Source organism: Eucalyptus grandis, chromosome 2, assembly GCF_016545825.1.
Source record: "Eucalyptus grandis isolate ANBG69807.140 chromosome 2, ASM1654582v1, whole genome shotgun sequence".
NCBI lineage: Eukaryota > Viridiplantae > Streptophyta > Magnoliopsida > Myrtales > Myrtaceae > Eucalyptus > Eucalyptus grandis.
In genome coordinates, this window is record NC_052613.1 from 6,853,822 (window position 1) to 6,874,521 (window position 20,700).

At 37.7% G+C, this 20,700-nt stretch overlaps 1 protein-coding gene and 1 long non-coding RNA gene across 2 annotated transcripts; one reads left to right on the top strand and one right to left on the bottom strand.

Moving 5' to 3' along the window:
• Nucleotides 1-3,181: 3,181 nt before the first annotated feature.
• LOC104431459 lies at nucleotides 3,182-4,723 on the bottom strand. The gene is made up of 3 exons (XR_005548726.1): nucleotides 4,615-4,723; nucleotides 3,441-4,494; nucleotides 3,182-3,356 (listed from the first exon to the last, which is right to left on the bottom strand). It is a non-coding gene; the product is annotated as an uncharacterized LOC104431459 (long non-coding RNA).
• A 4,444-nt stretch (nucleotides 4,724-9,167) lies between these two features.
• LOC120290449 (receptor like protein 21-like) lies at nucleotides 9,168-20,348 on the top strand. The gene is made up of 5 exons (XM_039306718.1): nucleotides 9,168-9,459; nucleotides 12,689-12,823; nucleotides 13,839-14,670; nucleotides 14,725-14,776; nucleotides 20,202-20,348. Exons 1-5 carry the CDS (start codon nucleotides 9,168-9,170, stop codon nucleotides 20,346-20,348), a joined length of 1,458 nt encoding a protein of 485 aa, XP_039162652.1.
• Nucleotides 20,349-20,700: the final 352 nt, after the last annotated feature.

Consider the following 20,700-nt stretch of genomic DNA (forward strand, 5'->3'; position numbering starts at 1 on the left):
GAATGAAAAGTTTGCACTGTTTTTTAACTGAGACATTAGAGACATCATCCCTTAAGATCACACTGGTTTTCCAGATTCTGTCTAAAGGGTACAGACGGATGCGAGAGTGCACGCATGATCTCGACTCGGCTTCTCGACTCATTTCGAACTTTATCGATCGAAGCCTCGCCGCAACCCACTTCCTTCCGTGTTCCATCGCAAGTTACTGTGTAATTTTTGAAACCCGCTCTTTCCCATGGTCAGTGCTCTCTCTCTCTCTCTCTCTCTCTCTCTCTCTCTCTCTGTGAAGTCGCTCCAAACGATCATTAGCTCGATCAGGTTCAGCCTGGTACCACGCAGAGAACGAACAGTCGATACCTGCCGAACTCCGCACTTCTCAAACCCGGGTTTTCGCATCTTTCGAAAGATCATTTTCCCAGAGGACGATGATGCACCAGATCACACGATCTCTCGTGCAAGCAGATGCACGTAAGCGCCATCAGATTTCGGGCCGAAGCGTCGCGATTCCGATGCAACGACAACGGCGCATGCCTAATCCACCACCCCTTTCACCACACGCAGCTGTCTTTGCTACTTGAATGTCATCGAAGAGGAGAGAGGAGACCGGCATGCCTAATTCCCCCCGGACGCGCCACGTGGGATCACGCGATTCGTCCCCTCCCGAACTTTCCGGGTTCCGACAGCGACTCCTCGTTCGCTCTCCCTCTCCCCATTTTATTTATATCTATTATCTCCAATTGGCCCTTTTTCCGATGTGTGTGGCCATTTCTTTCCTTTCTTCTTTCTTTAATTTATATTGACAAGGACCCAAACCAATATCGATAATGACATGGTTATCTAATGCGGTTTGTAAGTTTTTATTTTATTCATTATGGTCTCTAAATTTTTAATTTATTTAACGTGATCCCTGAATTTTTATTATGTATTCAGTTTAGTACTTGAACTATATGAAAGTATGTAATATTGTCATTCAATTAATTTAAGTTTGAGAACAATATCGAATACTCACATATAATATGTGGATTAAATTAAACATGTATCAAAAGTTCAGTTATCATATTAAACAATTTAAAAGTTCAGATATCGTATCAAATAAAAAAAACTTGAGGTATCGCATTATTTATTGTGCCAAAGTTCATAAACAATTTGTATTAGTTTCTCCATCAATAAATATCTTCTCTCGAACTTCATATTTCGATAGCGACTCATTATTCGCTTTCCCCATTTCGATGTCTATCTCCAATTGGCCCATTTTTGAGCTATTTGGAAAAAAAATCATATTGACAAAGACCCAAACCCAATAGAGATAATTAGTCCTTGAAGTTCGAGTTAACGTATAACACGTTTTCTAAAATTTTAATTTATTTAATATAATCCCTAAACTAATTAATTTAACCCCTAAATTATATGAAGATATTTAATATCGTCTTTTCATTAATTTAAACTTACATACAACATCTAACATTCTCATGTAGTTCAATAACTAAATGAAAAATATATCAAAATTCTAAAAATCATATTCAACAATCTAAAAGTTCAGCAACGATATTACATATTGGATGGACTATATTTAATAAATTAAAATTTCAAAATACATTGCGTATCAAGTCGAGGGTAGAAATCGTTTGTGTCATGTTCCAATCTAATAATATCTCCCCTCTTTCTCTCTGCACTTTTTTAAATTTGAAAGTGGGAAAAAAAGGGAAGGTGGCAATTGGCTTCCTCAATCAATGAAAGATCTCAGCAGTGGGTGACGTGGCGGCTTCCTCATCGCTACCGAACTATCCAACCCTCGCTTTTGCTGGCCTCGCTTTTTCCTCCCTTTTCCCTGCACACCCCCTCGCCCTCCCTCCACGTCACCCGCCCTCCTATCCTGCTCCCCGTGCGCACTGCGCACCCCCGCTCGTCTCCGCGATCCGACGGCCCTCGTCGCCTCCCGATGTCGGCGCACGTTAGCCTCCGCCACCAGCCTGTTTCCGCCACCAGCCTGTTTTTTTTTTTGGTTAATTCAAGAAATGCACGCTTTTTCAGAGAGAGAGAAAAAGATATCAGCGCAGATAGTTTTCTCTCTCTCTCTCTCTCTTGTCTGTTCGTCGCCTGCTTCCTCTGCGAAAAGACCCAAAACTCTCTCTCTCCCGGCTGCGCTAACTTGCGCCGCGGCCCCTCCGGCGATCGTCTATCCGCCTCCGATCTCCGATCTCCGGGCGGCTCCGGGATTGAGCCGCAGCCGCCGTCAGAGTTCCGCTTCGGAGTTTTTCCTCTCTCTGTAGATTCGAGCTCGTTTCCGGCGACGCCGCGCTCCCGAACCGCCGTCGAGCTGGTCGGAGCTTTGCTGCTTTTCGGCGTTGCTACGGATTTTGCTTTTTGTCGCTACTTTTGGTTACTGATGTGTGTATGAACTGACAGTAGGTGTTGGATTTCGGCATGTTCGATGAGGGATTTTCCGTGAGTAGATTCGTCGATGATGTTGTGCGAACGAGAGTGTCGAGGACTGTAACCCTAAGTTTAGTTTCGGTCGAGGTTGTGCGGAGGAGAGTTTCCATGGAAGTGCTTTAGCATCGCCCGAGGTTTTTTCGGCCTTGTCCTCTGCTGTCCCCCTGAGTGAAACGAGGAAGCGTTTTTCAACTTGTTGTCAGGGATGTGAGAGGAACTTCCAACTTGAGAATCTACAAGTGCGATGTCATAAAATTGATTTGCGAGAGAATGAAAAACAATAGCGTATGGTCTTTTAAATGGCAAGAGTATTTTTCTCCACTATTCGATGGACAAATGCTTGGTAACTGTTTAATTAGCTTCCTCGTCTCTACCAAGCCATCCAATCCCACCTTCGCTTGGCGTCTCCTTTTCCCTCTCTCCCTGTCCAACCCCCGCCCCCCACGTCACCCCCTCCTTCTATCTTGCTCCACCGTGCGCACTGCGCACCCCCAAAATTTCCCCCTCCTTCGGTGTAATCGCCGCCCCCACTCCGCTTCGTCTCCCCTCTATCGTATATTATTTGGATATTTTTGCAGTTATCAATTTGCCTGTTCTATCGGACTCAAGAAGGCAAATACACAGTGAAAAGTGCATATAACTTCATTAAAGATGATACAGAAAGCGCTCAGGGCAATCAGGCCACATCTTCGTTTCAACCTTCCCCCTCACTTTGGAAAGACATATGGAATTTGCACACTCCGCCAAAGATAAGAATTTTTATGTGGAATCTGAGTCAAAATGCTCTTCCAACAAAAGACAATCTGTTTCGAAGGAAAGTATCACCTGATCCATTGTGTCCATTATGCCATTATGAGAGAGAAACGGTCGAACATCTCTTCCTGCTGTGTCCGTGGACAAAACAAATATGGGATAATACAGAGCTGAACATTAAAATATCCAGTCAGGGATTGATAAGAATAGAGGAATGGTTCGACAACCTCAAACAGACACCAAATCCTACAAACCTGCACTTGGTGGCTGTTACGCTGTGGAATATGTGGAAGGCCCGAAATCAGGCCGTCTTTCGGGGTATAGAACCAGAGGCATCGGCTATCATCGACTCAGCACTAGCGGTTTTGAAAAGCTATAACAGGTGGAATCCAAGGAAGGGTGGTCCAAATGATAGCACAGACGAAAGATCTGCAACTAAAACAATACAAACAGGGGTTAGAGACATAACTGAAGAACCAAGACAGGGGAACGGAGAATTAGGGGAAGAGTTACAACCTCAAAATCAACATAGAGATGATGAGTGGAGAGGAAAAACGCCACCAAGGTTGAGTGGTGCGGGGGAATCCAGACAAAGAGAGACACCGACGGTAGGAGAGAATCAAAAAAGAGTAACAAGAAGAGATGCATCATCGTCGCACAGCACCCCTGAACTTCGAAATACTGCTAAAGAAGGGTGGGCAGCGGGTAGATCTGACATTCCGGGGTCGAATGGTCAGCTGAAAAATCGAACCGGATTAGAGGGGACTAATGAAGAGAGCCGTGTAGGCGAGCCAAACGGAGGATCAGTTCGACCAAGCGGCTGCTTTGTTGGTTCGTGGAACAGAGTTAGCACAGGTCAGATGCAATCCCAGACTCCCGAAACTGATGGACAACAAATACACGCAAACAGAAGACCTGCTGAGACCCACCAAGTTGATGGACAAAGAACCCACGCAATTAACAGATCTGAACCTCCAAAGGCTCAAGTGGAAGATCAGAGACCAAATGAAACCTGCAGATCTCAAACTAGAGAAGCTGCAGAGGGCGGATCTGAGACAAGGAGACCGCACGGTGTGCTGCAAACCCGAACTCCAGCAGAAGAAACGGGAGAGGAAGAAACTTCGGGAAGGAGTGAACGCGAGCAGGACGGAGGGCCGTCTCTTCCGAAAGGTCCATGTCTTCCGAAGGGTGATGAGCGGAGGCAGGAAAACCATGTGCCGGAAGAAGAAAGCTTCGCTGATTTATGGAGGAGAGCCCGACGCGGACTGCAGCGACCACAACCCAGAATCAGTCCCCAGATCCGAAAAGCTGCAGTATGGACAACCCACGAACTTAATACATCAGTAAACCCAGAAAGTGAAACACCTCAAAAATGGATTCCACCGCAAGTTGGAGTGTTAAAGATCAACATAGATGGAATGTATGTACCTGGTTCGCTGAAGAATTCCATAGCTTGCATCAGCCGCGATTCGGAGGGGAGGATGTTGGGAGGAGTTGCTAAAGAAATAAGAGCCTCTTCCCCCTTAATGGCAGAAACCCTAGTTTTGTGGGAAGCCCTTACCTTTTTCTTCCCTAAACGACACGAAGTACTTCTTTTTGAGTCAGACAGTTCGCAACTAGTTAAAGCCATAAACAGCTCACAACAGGTAAGTTGGGAAGTTCAGCCTATAATTAGCAAGTGCAAGGAAAAATTACAGGCCTTCACAAAAGTTCAAATAGCCCATTGTTCAAGACATGCCAATTTTGTGGCAGATTGGGTAGCTAAAGCCCACCGGAACAATTGCTTATCTATGAATTGGGTCTCATCCCCTCCTCAAACTTTGTTAGATCTACTTATGTAATGACGCCTCTTATGTATTAGGACTCTCATTTTCAAGTACTTAATGAAGTGTTTCCGTTACTGTATAAAAAAAAAAAAATTTGCCCATTCTATCTCGTTGGATTTGGTTGAGAAGGATGATTAAAATTATAGGACTATCTTTTGGCAATAATTTTAAATAAGTACAGTAATCGCATCGCATCGACGGATGACTAATTATACTATAATAACATGATCTGTGTAATGTTGATAAATTCTCGAAAGTACTATACAAAATTGTGATCATTTGAAATGTTGATTTTTGCTAATAAAATCACTTATGAAAAGGGAGGGAAATCCCCAAAAGAATATAATTGTGTTTTCTCTCCTTGAGGCAAAGATGCGATATTAGTTGATTCCCAATTTAAACATCCAAGTACAAAATATTCATATCTTTAGATAGAAAGTTGTCGTATGGTGCAGCTCAATGTAACGGATCACATCCATTAAGTCGCAAGTGATTCCATGATCACACAATAAGCTAAATAGATTTCCAAGTAAGTTCAGGCCCTCGTGGTCATTGTTGATTATTGAATTTCCACGAAGGATTAGCTTTATTTCATAATGATTGAATTGACATATACTTTTATGCATAACTTGGATGAAACTACCGTAACTTATTTTCTTGTTGATTTGCTAGTAATCGTTCTTTTATCATTTTATAATACTCATTTTATAATCTTCATATTTTTCTTCTAGAAAAGTTTTGAGTCAAGTCAACGGTGAATTGCTAGTGTTGATGGGGAGCGGAAGCATGGGGTGCTTGGAAGAATAGAGAAGTGCGCCACTCAATGTTAAGGCCGCCGTCAACTACCCGAGCAGGGGCTCTTGTTTGAAAGTGGACCGAAATGTCTTAATATCTTTTATTTTTTGTACTCTATCCCAAAATTAGAAATTAAGAAAAAGAATTGTATAATTTCAGGCTAGCAAATTGAATTATCCAACTCAACAATGCGTGTGATAATTATGGGGATAAGTACACTAATGGTACCATAAGTTGTGTACGGCGCTCACTTTGGTGTCAAAAGTTTCCGTCGGATCACTTAAGTGCCAAAAAATTTGAAAAATGCTCACTTTGGTGTCAATGCCGACGAAATTGGCTGGAAATCCGACGTGGCCCTTTTTTATTAATTTTGAAGCCGACGTGGCTCGTCGGAGAGTTGAGTCGATCCAAACACCAAAACGACGCCGTTTGACATCTTTCCCCCAACTTTGAAACCCTAATCCCCAAATTGAGAGAGAGAGGGAAGGCTCGTCTTCGTGTCTTCTTCTTCCTCGAAGACCCACACTAGCAACAACAGACTTCCACGACGACACCGAATAAAGACCGGCAAAGACACCAAAGAAGCCGATGACACCAACAACGCACCGCGAAAGAAGAAATAAGCCGGCAAAGAACACCTTCGACCCATCTTCTTCCTCCTCCTCCTCCTCCGCCCTCGCCTTCGATTTTTCCCCGCAACAATCTCGCTCTCCTCGCTCACCGGGGTCGAGCAACTACAATGGTGGCCGAGCGACGGTGGCCGAGCAACGGCGAGCGAACAACGGTGGCCGAGCGGCGGAAACCCTAATTTCAATGCTTGTGTAAGCTAAACGGCACGTTTCCATGAAGCCATCCATGTAAGACAGCAAAACGACATCGTTTTCTTAAGGAGGACCGAAAACGACATCATTTAAAGGCCTATCAATTTTTTTTTTTTTTAAAACCACGTAATCATTTTGGCCGGAATCTTTCACCGGTGGCCGGAATCTTTCGCTGGTGGCATCAAAGTGATCGTTTTTCCTTCGATTTGGCACTTAAATGATCCAACAGAAACTTTTGGCACAAAAGTGAGTGCCGTACACAACTTATAGCACCATTAGTGTACTTATCCCGATAATTATGTATTAAATTGGCCACCTTGTTAGAGGATTAAATTGCACCATGTTTATTCGGAGAGTAATGATATAACTTTTGGGTTCTACTTCTACCCCTATATTTATCCAAAAATAAAAAATAAAAGAAAAGAGAGAGAGAGAAAAGAATATCACATTTCATCAAAGGATTATATATGTTTTTGTGGTGCTTTTTTTGCTTTTTAATATTAGATTTTGAATTTTAACTCAATAAAAAAGGTCGGTTCCCAAATCCGAATTTTTGAAATCATCCTACATCGATAAACCAATGATTCCTGATTTATAAAATGTGCAATCACTAGTTTAGCAAATACATCCAGTACGTTAAGCTAGTAGTTCTCAATAGATACATCTATATCTACGTATAATATATCTACATCTATCCCATCATTATATCTATATGTGATGATAAGATTCTTAAACTTTCTATTTTCCAACCGCTGACTTAGTTGTTCAACTCCTCATCATATCATTTCCCATTTGCCCACTCGCCACGTTATGTTGCTAATTTCTTTCTGATTGACAAAGACCCAAACTAATAACATTTCCCTTTTTAATATAATTAATTCATTTAATAATAAAAGAAAACGGGTGAAAAAGAGAAAGAAAATCAAAAGGGGCGGTGGCAATTGATTTCCTCAACGAGAGATCTCAGCAGAGGGTGACGTCACCCCCTCCTTCTAGGTTGCTCCACGCCCCGACTAATTTGTCTGCTCTATTTACGCTAGATTTGGTTGAGAAAAATCAATAAAATTATAGAACTATCTTTTGGCAATAATTTTAAATAAGCATAGTGATCACACCAACAGATGATGAATTGTACGCTACTAATAAGATGGCCCGAGCCACATCAATAAACTCTCGAAACTACTATGTAAAGTAGTAATCATTTGAAAGGTTGGTTTTTGCCGATGAATCACTGTAAAAGGGAGGAAAATCACCGGAGAGAACACGATTGTGTTTTGCGGGCTCTGCCATTTGTATATCTCCTTAAGCCAAAGAGATGACCCTAGTTGAATATCCAAAGAAATGCCCATACAAGATGTTCATATCTTTTCTAGCTAAAAAACCATGTAAACCACAGGCCATGAGCAAATATTCATGAACATAATATATATACTAAATTGAGTCTCCTCCAGATCCATGGGGTCCATTATCTTTAATGGTCTAGATTCAATTTAGTGTGTGGGTGTGCGTGTATATGTTCATATCATAATTTCTCATGACCCACGTAACACCGTAAGTTTATTTAATAGTGGCCATGAGCAAATATTTCATGAACTTAATATATATACTAAATCGAATTTGAACCTCCAGATCCATGGGGTCCATTATCTTTAATGGTCTAGATTCAATTTAGCATGTACATATCTTATGACCCACAGAAGACTGTAAGTTCATTTAATAGCCGATAGGGTTGTTAGAAGGATAGACTATAGAAGAATGCCCTGTTCAATATCAAGTCCGCCTTAAACAACCCGAATAAGTTTGCTTAAAAAGATTTTAACACTAGTAAGACATCCGCTTTGCACGAGCTTAAAATTATATTTTTTACATCATTTTAAATACCGATAGTTAATTGATTTTGCATTCATTGATACTTCAAATTAATTATAATATTGATATTCTCTCAATTGCTCCATCAAATCGATTGAAATGGTCAAATTCATCCTTCAACGAACCCAACAATTACTCATTTATTCGACATTTCTTGATAAAATGACCCATGTCCGAAAATTAATAGCATCAAATTTTGGTAATTTATCTAATGTATCATTATTATTATTATTATTATTATTATTATTATTATTATTATTATTATTATTATTATTATTATTATTATTATTATTATTATTATTTTTTGTGAAGGAGATTTTTCTTTCATAACTTGGGGTGAAACCATGTAACTTATTTTCTGCTGAGTTGCTCAAAATCGTTCTTTTATCATTCTATGCAACTCATTTTTTAGTCTTCATCTTTCTCTTTCTCTAGAAGTTCTGGGTCAAGTCAACGGCGTCATCCACAAGTTTGGTGGGATTGGCCACAGCAGACTTGACTTTGCCAATAGTGCGGCTGTGATAATCGCTCAAAATGGGAAGACTCTGCGTATATAAATCAAGTATATGGTGAAGCAGAAGAAGCAGATTGCACAAAACACGCCTTAGGATATACAAACATGAAGTGTCTTCTATGGTGTACGTGGTGGACTTGGGCGTTGCTGGTGTTGATGGGGAGTGGAGGCCTGGGGTGCCTGGAAGAAGAGAGGAATGCACTGCTCAGCATCAAGGCCGCCTTCAACAGCCCGAGCGCGTCTCCCCTTTCATCATGGCGTGACGACAACGGCAACAACTGTTGTGGCTGGGAAGGCGTGGTGTGCGACAAAACCACTTCGCGAGTGGCTTGGCTATATTTGAATAATACACGGGATTTCGACTCGGGAGCTTGGGTTGTTAACGCCTCTTTATTCCTTCCTCTGAAGGAACTTCAAGTGCCGGATTTAAGTGGAAATTCTCTATTGGGTGAATCTCTCTCTCTGTTTTTTTTTTTTTCAAATATATTTCTAAGTAATAGTTTATTTACCGTTTTTGAATAATAGGAGATGTCGTGCTAGAATGTTATAGACTATAAAGTAAGTCAAGTGAATTAATGACATAATATGAGTGCACAAATGATGCAATTCTTAGGTTTCATTTGTCTCGCATAAAATGAATGATGTAAAAAATATTTTTACTAAATATGATCATTTATATTCTCTAAAATAATTAACCTATGAATAATGTTTTCATTATCGGTGACAATTTATGTCTTTGTTTATTCATTTCTTAATATACAAACGATTATTTTTCGAAAAATATTTTCCAAATTAATCATTATTCGTGCAAATGTGGATGAGGGCTTCGCAGCCATGGGTGAGGCGAGGGCTTTGCGGCCCTCGCCTAGTGATTGGCGAGCTTCGACAACCCTCACTAGCCACTACTCACCAACCACAATGGGTAAAGGAAGGAAAAGCCAAAAATAAAAAAATAAAAAAAGGAAAAAGAAAAGAAAAAGAAAAAATTAACAAAAATATTAAAAAAATTATAAATTTGTGTCCAGTTAGCGCCAACTATGCCACATAGGGCAGTTGGTGTCCATGATAGTGATTTTCAACCAAAATTGATACAAATACAAAAGTTTCATGACTCAATTGATAATTTTTTTAAGACTAAATATGTATAATTGTAATAGATTTAGGATTTTTTTTTTTGTAATTTTCCCGAAAATTGTATCAAAGTAATGGAGCTCAAAGCTTGTAATAAAAGCTCCCATCTGTGGCCTTTATGTTTGCTAGTTAAATTAATGTATGAGCTAAATACCATAACTCATTATCAATTATTTAAAATTTTACTTGAATTGAGAGATAAAATGAGAAAAGAGAAAAGAAACGAAGATGTAGTACAACAACTAATGCTCATGATCTTTGTCTTTAAGTTTTAAACTTTAATAAATATTATATACACACACACACAAACTATTAATTGTCTTGTAACTTTGAAGTGATAGGATTACTGTATTTTGTTTAACGCCCTCGTAGTCAACAGAAAACACTGTATTTAGAATAATTTATAATTTACTACTAGAATTTTGTTTGCTTTTTTGATTCAATAAACTAAATTACTTGAATAAAATAATTTGCGCTGGTTTATTTAGTAAACAAATATCCAATTTAGGAGGGAACCTTTTAAGGACATGTTCAGGTCCAAAACAAATGTGCAAAAGTATGTTCCATTTTTATTTATTTAGAAATTAAGTCAAATCACAGTATTCTCTCTTCATCAATCAACTATTTGAAATCTACCTAATTGTGAAATTGGAGGAAAAAGCTGCCGCAGAACAAACTAGAATTTATGAACTTTATTCTAATTAATGTCTTTGCAAAAATTTTGGAGTCAAGCTAAGTAAATTTATAGATTAAATCGTTCAAACTATCATTACAAATTCTAAATAAAATGTAAGTATGTTATGTTCTAAATGAAGTCGCGATTTTTAACTACTTACAATTTTAACAACATAATGCAAGTTCAGAAGTTTTATTGTAATATTGAAGTAAAAGGATTTTATATTCTGCTTAATTTCCTTATGATTGAAAATAAGAAATTGATTAACTAAATTGCAATATTTATATAACATGGGATTAATATCTTGAAAAATCCCAAATTGATACATATATAACAAATTTAACCTGCACTTTTTTTTAATCAAAAAAAGCTTTAAATTGGTACACCTATAATAAATTTTGCCCCAAACTAATTTTTTTACCATTAAAAATCTCAAATTAGTACGCATGTGATAAATTTATTCAAAATTAATTTTTTGATTGTCAAAAACTCCAAATTGATTTATTTATGACAAATATACTACCCGTTGAATTAAATTAATACCACGAAAAATCACAAAATTGATATACCTGTGACATGGGATAAAGTAATACACTCGTTAACTGTTACATGTCATCAAATTTAATAATTTGATAGTAAAATTTAACGGAAACTAACAGAGGATAAATTTATCACATATGTACAAGTTTGTGATTTTTAGTGGTAAAAAAATTAGTCTGAGTAAATTTATCATAAGTGTACTAATTTGGAGATTTTTATATTAAAAAATTAGTTTGGGATAAATTTATTATAAGTGTACTAGAGTTTTTCGTGGTATTAATCCTTCAAATTAACAATAATTGTCACGGATGAAACATATCACTAGTTTGTTGCATTTTGCTGAGCTCTAAATGTAGACAATTTCTTTGTTGGAAGAATATTCCCATATTTGAGGAACATGATAATTCCTCTTTATAAATTGTTAGAAACTAAAAGTAATGAGATTTTGAAGTTTGGGATTTGCAAACTTAACTATACCTTCAAGAATACATATGAAAGCTTTTCTCTTTATTTATCTTTAAAATTTAAACTGAAAAGGTTGAAGTTTGGAGATGATAAACATTAAACTAATGTTTATTGGTCAAATGTGGGTGAAGTCAAAAGTCACATGGCAAGGACGTAACGGAACATTCTCCAGGCAAAATAAACTATATCTTCAAGAATATATGAAGATTCCTTTCTCCTTATTCATGTTTTGAAATTTAATCTCAACACAAGATAGAATTTTAGAAATGGAAAATTAATAAACAAATGCTTGTTGGTGGAACGTGGGTCACATGACAAAGTTATGTCATCTATTGTGTCACATGGTAATTATAGAGGTAAAGTCAACTCTTACGTGGGAGCACATGGGAGAATATTCTCTCACCTTTGCTAGATAATGTCTAATAGATATTGTTAGAGGTATAAGTTACTTGTTTATGAAATTGGTTTACAAAGTCATGTAACACGAGACTTTTATTTTTATATTTTATGCTTGGATATGTTGGATCAACTGGTTTTTGCTTATAAAACAATTCTCCTCATAACAAGCATATGGTTATTCTCAATACTAGTTAGACATATGAATATTTGTAAATAATTAGTTATCGACATGCATTTATGAATCTTTCCATAATCATATTTAAACGGAACGTTGCACCTGAAGAAATTGAAGACGCTATATCTATCTAACAATTATCTACAACAAATCCCCGCGATGTACAAGCAAACTTCAATGGAGGCCCAAAATTTATCTTCCAATCAGCTTGAAGGTATATGTAAAATAGAAGACTATGCCTTGCTGATATGTAACCTTCAATTTTGAGAACCTTTTATTTGTCCATCACAGGTCCAAATTTGGAGGTGTTGGATCTTTCGGGTAACAATTTGGCCAATGATGCCCTCCTGGACATTGTGAGGATAACATCTCTTAAGGCCTTAGACATCGAGTTTGGTGGATTGAGTGCTTCGAAGTTATTGGAAGGTACTCCTATGAAAATGCATTCATTTCTCACTATTGGTAACGGATGCCGCGGTTTACAAGTAAATGAATATTAGCAAAATAGAAAATCAACTATTACCATATTAATAGAAAACATTATCTATTATTATAAAAAGACTAGGGATAGGTGCACTACAAGTTTTAAAATTTGTCATGAAAGTACCATTGAGTTCTAAAATTTTCAAAAAGTGGAATTAACTCTTAAAACTTATCACAAAAGTACAATCAACTCCTAGAACTTTTTAAAAATTTACTCATTATGAAAATGCAATCAAATCATAAAACTTTCGAATAGTACAATCAATGGAAAGATTTGATTGGAAAGATTTGATTGGAAAAATTTGATAAGTTTCAAGACTTAATTATACTTCTTGAAAGTTTTAAGACTTGATTACACTTTCGTAACAAAATTTAAGATTTAATTGCACTTTTTAAAATTTTTATGACTGAATTGCATATTCATAACAAATTTTAAGACTTCCAATACACTTATTTCAAAAGTCTATAGAACAATATATATATATATATATATATATATATATATCTTTAAAATATATCATAAATTAGTAATGATAAGTGCATAATTATGATGAGTCTTATAGTTAGAACATTCATCATTACATTTGAAAGAAAGAAACTCTTATATTTGATATCATTCCCATCACTTCAAGTGGATAAGAACAAACTAAATTGAATTAAGTATGGATAACAATTTGATATAGCATTTTAGCTCTCGTTAAGAAATAAATGGTATTAAAAGATGGGATTGCCCACATATAAAAAACAAGTTATGTAAAAATGGTTTATAAAAGAAGAAAAAATGAAATTAGCAAAGTAATAATAAACTATATATCAATACAAATGGTGTATTGAAGAAGAAAAAAATGATTTAAAATCGCTATATTTAGCATGACAGTGCATGCATATTTCATAAATGTGTATAATAGAGGATAATTAAAGAATTTATATAACATGATACTAGTGTCCACTTCAACAGGCTTGTGCGAATTAAGGAACCTTGAGGACTTGCAAATTATTGGTAATGGGGTTTGGGGTCCTCTTCCTTTGTGCTCATGCAATATGACCTCACTTCGTGCACTTGATGTTCAATATAACAATTTTAGCGGGGCCATTCCTTTGTGTCTCCTCAATAATCTCAAGTCACTTGAATATATTGCCTTATCTGGAAATGCTTTTGAAGGCTCACTTTCGCTTGCTTCCCTGGTTAATAATTCTAACCTTGAGGTATTCCACCTTGTCGACAACCGTTATCATCTAGAAGTAAATACAGAAGACCCCACTTGGTTTCCTTCATTTCAACTGAAGGTATTTAGTTTATCGAATTGTGTGCTCAACAAAGATGCAAATGGCGTAATTCCCAGTTTTCTGAAGAGACAGTATGACTTGAGAGGTGTTCAACCCAACCACAATGGAATGACAGGAAATTTCCCGAACTGGCTACTAGACAACAATGTAAATTTGGAATGGTTGGAACTCATAGGCAATGAATTGTCAAGTGCTTTTCAGTTGCCTTCTAATTTGAGTCTTGCCAACATGTGGTTGTTTGATGTGTCTGCTAATTTAATTGAAGGAGAGCTTCCATCTTCGATTGGTTTTATGCTCCCGAGTTTGGAATATTTGAATTTTTCAAACAACTTACTAAGTGGTGGAATCCCTCCCTCAATGGGCAATATGCAACTTCTAGAATCATTGGACTTGTCGAATAATAGTTTCACTGGAGAGATACAAGAGACATTGGCTAAAGATTGTACGTCACTTGATACTTTGAAATTGTCACACAACAATTTGCAAGGCCAAATGCTACCGAGGTATTCTAACTTAAGAAACTTGAGATTTTTGTATTTGGATAACAATTGTTTTAGAGGGGACATATCGCCTGGTATCTTAAATAGCTCCATCTTGACGGTTTTGGATGTAAGTTATAATTTCCTATCTGGAACACTTCCTAATTAGATCGGAGATATTCAAGACTTGCAATGGCTTATACTGGCAAGTAACTTACTAGGAGGTCATTTACTGTATAGCTTATGCAACTTGAAATATCTCAATCTTCTAGACCTTTCAAGTAACAACATTGGGCTGAATATGCCTCCTTGTGCCAACTTTACATTTATGAGGTTCTTGCATTTATCAAATGACACTCTTGTTGGGCATTTTCCTAAGTTTCTTTATGAAGTTTCATCAATTGTCACATTGGATCTTAGACAAAACGCATTGTCAAGTGAGATCCCTAGGTGGATTGGTTCACTTCGGAATTTGAGGGTTCTTCTACTGCAAGGAAATAATTTTGAAGGTTCAATTCCTCCAGATCTGTGCCTATTGAAAAACATGAGCATATTGGATCTCTCCAATAATAATCTTTATGGGAAAATTCCTTCTTGTTTGAACGGTTTGCCATTTGGATACTTTGAGGCATCTCCATTCTTTCGGATAGCATATTGGGAACAACACGACAATAGGGTCAAATTCAAATTTGTGTCTCAGCAACGGTATATATTGCTACCGATTACTTATGTAAATAGATTAGAAGAAGTAAACTTCATCACAAAGAATATGTTGGAATCTTATAAGGGCAACATCCTAAGCCTCATGTTAGGAATGGATATCTCGCAGAACAATTTGAAAGGCTTTATTCCTCCAGAGTTGGGCTACTTGAGGGAACTTCGAGTATTGAACCTGTCACACAATCATTTGATAGGATCGATCCCGGGAACATTTTCCAATTTACAGAATGTAGAGAGTTTTCATCTATCTTATAACAGCTTAACTGGTCCCATTTCTCCACAACTAACAAATCTCTATGCCTTGTCGATTTTTAGTGTGGCTCACAACAACTTGTCAGGCAGGTTACCAGATCGAAAAAATCAATTTGGAACTTTTGAGGAAGCAAGTTATAGAGGTAACCATCTTCTTTGTGGAGCACCATTAACAAGCTGTGATGGCCCAAATTTAGGACCAAGGACACCACCATCTTTTAATCATATCGGGGAGGATGACTCCTGGAAGGAAGTCTTTTTTTGGAGTTTTGCGGGATCATACGTGGTGGCATTCCTTGGTGTGGTTCTGTTTCTTTACCTAAACTTGTACTATCAGTACATGTTGTTCAACCTTGTTCGTAAGTTTATCCCATCATTTCCCCAGTAGAGATTGTCCTTTTGAGCATTTTGTGATGGAAAAATACGATGAACTAGTGGAGAGCCTTGGTTTAATAGGATTGTAAGTATTTGAATCTTGATTATGCATTTTGAACTCTCGATTCCTAGAGTGTTAGTATTGTATCCATTGTCTTGCTAATTTGAATATAAGGAGATTTGATTTGGTTGAGAATTGAGAGAAAATAGTTTATTCACGACCAAAAAGGAATCCAACATTTACAACAGTTTGTAAATGTTACACAAGATAGTGAATTATCTGATGGTTGTGACTAGCAACATCAAACCAATCGGGTTATAGCGTCTCAAAAATCCCAATAACATAAAGCATTGGATGCTAGGAATTGCTACAATTTAACGAAAAAGGCATGGATCACAGACCACTATTCTGCCGTTTCAGGCTTGAGCTCCACTTATGTGCTCATTGCTTGATGAAGAATTAACTCAATCGGGATAGTTATCAAATCATTTTTAAACCTATTTTATATATGATAATCAAATCATAAATTTTTCAATTTTGCCAATATAATGCTAAATCTTTACACAAAATTTCAAAGTAATCATTCCGCTCAATTGCTGTCAAAATTGCTTGCTTGGCGTCTAGTCATTACTAGCCATCTTACGTAATATACCAATATAGACAACTTTGCTTGAAATGACGTCTTATGTGGATCGCCGTGTTAGTAATTTCCGATGATAACCAACCAAAAGAAGCACGTGAAATTTCAACCTATCTAATAAAATGTTACTCCTGTGTCATGTTTAATGAGGATATGTAAGACATGGTATACCAATACAATATCATGCAAAATCAAATTCCTCGATATATACATAGGCATATGAATCTCTTATATTGATGGAACTCCATAGAACAAAATTTACTCGACATTGATTGAGAGATGCTAGATGGTGGAACTCCAAAAAAAAATTGATAGTATGACATGAGAGACAACTTCTTTTGTTTGCCAAGAGCTGTTGCCTCGGAGGTTCAATGTTAATCACATAAAAGATATTCAACATATACTTATTCTAGAAAAATAATAATTAGGAATGATACCGCCAAAAACTCCAAATTGGTATAGTCGTGCCACATGTACCAAAAACTAGTTTTTGTTTCATAAAAAATACCAAACTAGTACTCCCATACAATATTTACATTTGTCAAGGTAGACCAAGCCATTTAGAAGAAACATAGCACATAATGTCGAGCTATACATATACAGGTACTGAAGCAGGTAATGGCGCAATGCAAGTGTTCATCATGAAAACATGAAGTTTCTTTGCTGGTGATGTGCATGTGGAGTTCAGCAGTGCTGATATTGGCGATTGCAAAACGATGTGAGTCTCGTTGAGTTGAAACTCCTTGGCAACGACTTGTCGGATGCTTTTGATTTGCCCTCCCAATCGAATCTTGTCCATATGTTTTGGTTTGATGCGTCTGCTGACATGATCCAAGGACCACCTCCATCTCATATCAGTTCTATACTTCCAAATGTGCAGTCCTTGAACCTGTCAAAGAACTAGATAGGAGGTAAGATCCCTCTATCAATAGGTGATATGAAATTGTTGGCGACCTTGGACTCGTTGAATAGCGGATTCATGGGGGAGATGCCAGAGTCATTGGCCACAGGTCATGTCTCACAATCTGTATTAAAACTATCAGGCAACAACTTGCGTGGTCGAATGCTACCAAGAACTATTAACTTGACAAGGTTGAAATATTTGTATCTGGATGACATCAATTTAGTGGGGGATATATCAACTGGCATATTAGATAGCTTATAAACGATGATTTCTTGTCCAGACCAAGGCTCAGCTCGGCTTATCATCTCTCCATGATGATAGTCTTACAAGTGCTTTTTTGGATAAGCTAGAAGAAGTGACCTTCATGTCATTGAGTAGATTGGAATCTTATAAGGGAAACTTTCTGGAATATTTGTCTGGAAAGGATCTCTCGCACTATAATTTGATGGGCTCTATCCTTGGTTATTTGAACGATATATATGTTTTAAATCTATTGCAAAACCATCTGACGAGACCGATTCAAGAAATGCTTTACAATTTAAGGAATATAGAGGTTGGACCTTTCTTACAACAAGTTAACCGGTCCGATTCCTTTGCAACCAACATAGCTATACACTTCCACTCTTTAGCTTTGCTCACAATAACTTGTCGGGCAAGACATTTGACACAAAGAACCAATTCGACTTTCGATGAAGCAATTTACAAAGGTAAACTGCAAACAAAGGCGGAGATGATGAGTCCTGGAAAGATGCCTTCCTCTGGAGTTTCGCAGGATCGTACGTGGCGGCATTTGTTGGGGTCATCGTTTTTCTCTACTTAAACTCCTACTATCTCAACTTCGCATTTGGTTTTCTTTGCAAGGATATCCCATTGTTTCCATAGCAGACGGTGCTTGTAAGCATTCGAACATCTCGAGTCTCTATTGCGCATGTTGAACTGTTAGATCGTGATATTTTCTGTATTTTCCTATAAACTTGGATAGATCCCAGTGGTCATAGATACAGCAACCATGGCTGTGACTTGTTATTATAGATTGGCAAGTGCTCTGAATTTCCTTGAATATTTCCAAGGACTCTTTACACTCGGTTACAACTGATCCCCGTAAAACAATTTTACAATGTGTTACAACATTTTTGCTCTCAACTTCAATGATACATTGCAAAGTGACACCCGGGTACCATTGAAGTAGCTGATTTTCTGAAGCCAGATCGGCCCATCGACTGACTTTTGCCAATACGAATCTGATTCTTCTTTGAGAGTGAGCAGCATACCTGCCAGGATGAAGCGACCTTATTTCTTCTTCTGTCATCAGATTCAAGTTCACTAAAGAATTTGTACCCTGAAGACTATATTGCGCTAGATGCGTAGGCTTCAAAAGAGAGCGTCTTATTTTCGTAAGTCCGATGAAACATCGTCGCCATGGGACTTGATCAAGTTCCTGCACTAGTAGTCAGAATTTATCTTCAGATCATAATTCATAGAAATTGGTTTAATCCTATCTGCTGAGGGGAGAGAGTAGGCCAAAAATGGTATTAATAAATGGGGAGAGCACTGACTCATGGCTATATAGCTTGCTTGAGCTAATACATGCAGATTCAATTTTGACAACCTGTGAGCTACTCTTCACTACAAAAGCCATTTACACACTGGAATTTCATTCGGAAAATCTTAGCAACAAACAAGTTTCAGAGCATTGTGCAATAGTTTATTATAAGGTCTGCCATTTGCGAACTTTTTTCTTAACATTGACAGTGCTGCTCGTGTGGGGAAACGATTATCCATCGATCGTGGACTGAACTTGTGATGTATTATTACCAGGAACCAGGAACACAGAGAGAGAGAGAGAGAGAGAGAGAGAGAGAGAGAGAGAGGTTATCCTGATCACACAGATGTCCCTGGCTATCCGTCTTAGTTTTGTCCTTGCTGTTTTAGCAAGGCTGTCTACCAGCAATGAAAATGGCGAACACAACCTCATATATTTCTAAGAAACCAATCTTCTGAATTTAATTCTGTTAAAAATATAAATATGCGCGGAATCATGGTATAGTTTATATTTGATAGAGGATGGACAAAGGACAAGGATAAAATATTTTGAGAAGGTTTATGGGACAAAAATAGTTTCATTAGTTGGATAAAATAATTTTACAATAGTTGAAGGAAGTATTGGTGAGGGAGCATGATGTGGTTTTTATGCTTATCTCCCTCACCCTCTTACATTTGTTGTCCCCTCTTTCCTATTTATAGGGTGCTCTACCAACATTCTAGATTTGTGTAGAATGTTGTCCACTTTGGCTTAATCTAGAGAGATCTAGATTGTAGTTTATCCTCTCTTCTTCTAGAGAGATCTACACATGTGCTTCTACATTTTTCTTTCTTCCAAAAACTTCATCTAGGGAATTCTAGAAGTTTAGCAATTCTAGAAAATCGATCACCATTTCCAACACTCTCCCTTGATCCATTTTCAGGATACTTCGGATATTGTAGTTTATCCCATGTCTTTTATTCCGTCTTCGTTCCACAATCCCTTGCATTCTCTTGTCGGAACACTTGCACCCGCCTTCGAATGCGCATGTCTTTTCTTCAACGATGACCCATATGTCTTGGGGCATCAAATTGTTCTTAGTTGTAGTTGTTAGCTCGGGCTCGGGCTCTGGCTCTTGTAGGCTCTGGCTCTAGCTCCGGCTTTGGTTTTGGCTCTAGCTCCGGCTCTGGCTCTCTTGGCTCTCGCTCGGGCTCTGGCCTTTGATTCTGGCTCTGGCTCCAGCTCTGGCTCTGTTGGCTCTCGCTCGGGCTCTGGTCTTTTTAGTTGAGTATGGTGAGGACAAACGCCCAACACCAACCAAAGATGTGGCTCTGATACCATGTTAGAAATATAAATGTGCACGTGTATGGTATAGTTTGTAGAGGATGGACAAGGGACAAGATAGGATAACTAAAGGATATAGGACATGGGGAAAATAGTTTCTTTAGTTTATGAAAGTAATTTTACAATAGTTGAAGGAAGTATTGGTGAGGGAGCATGATGTGGTTTTTATGCTTATCTCCCTCACCCTCTTACATTTGTTGTCCCCACTTTCCTATTTATAGGGTGCTCTACCAACATTCTAGATTTGTGTAGAATGTTGTCCACTTTGGCTTAATCTAGAGAGTTCTAGATTGTAG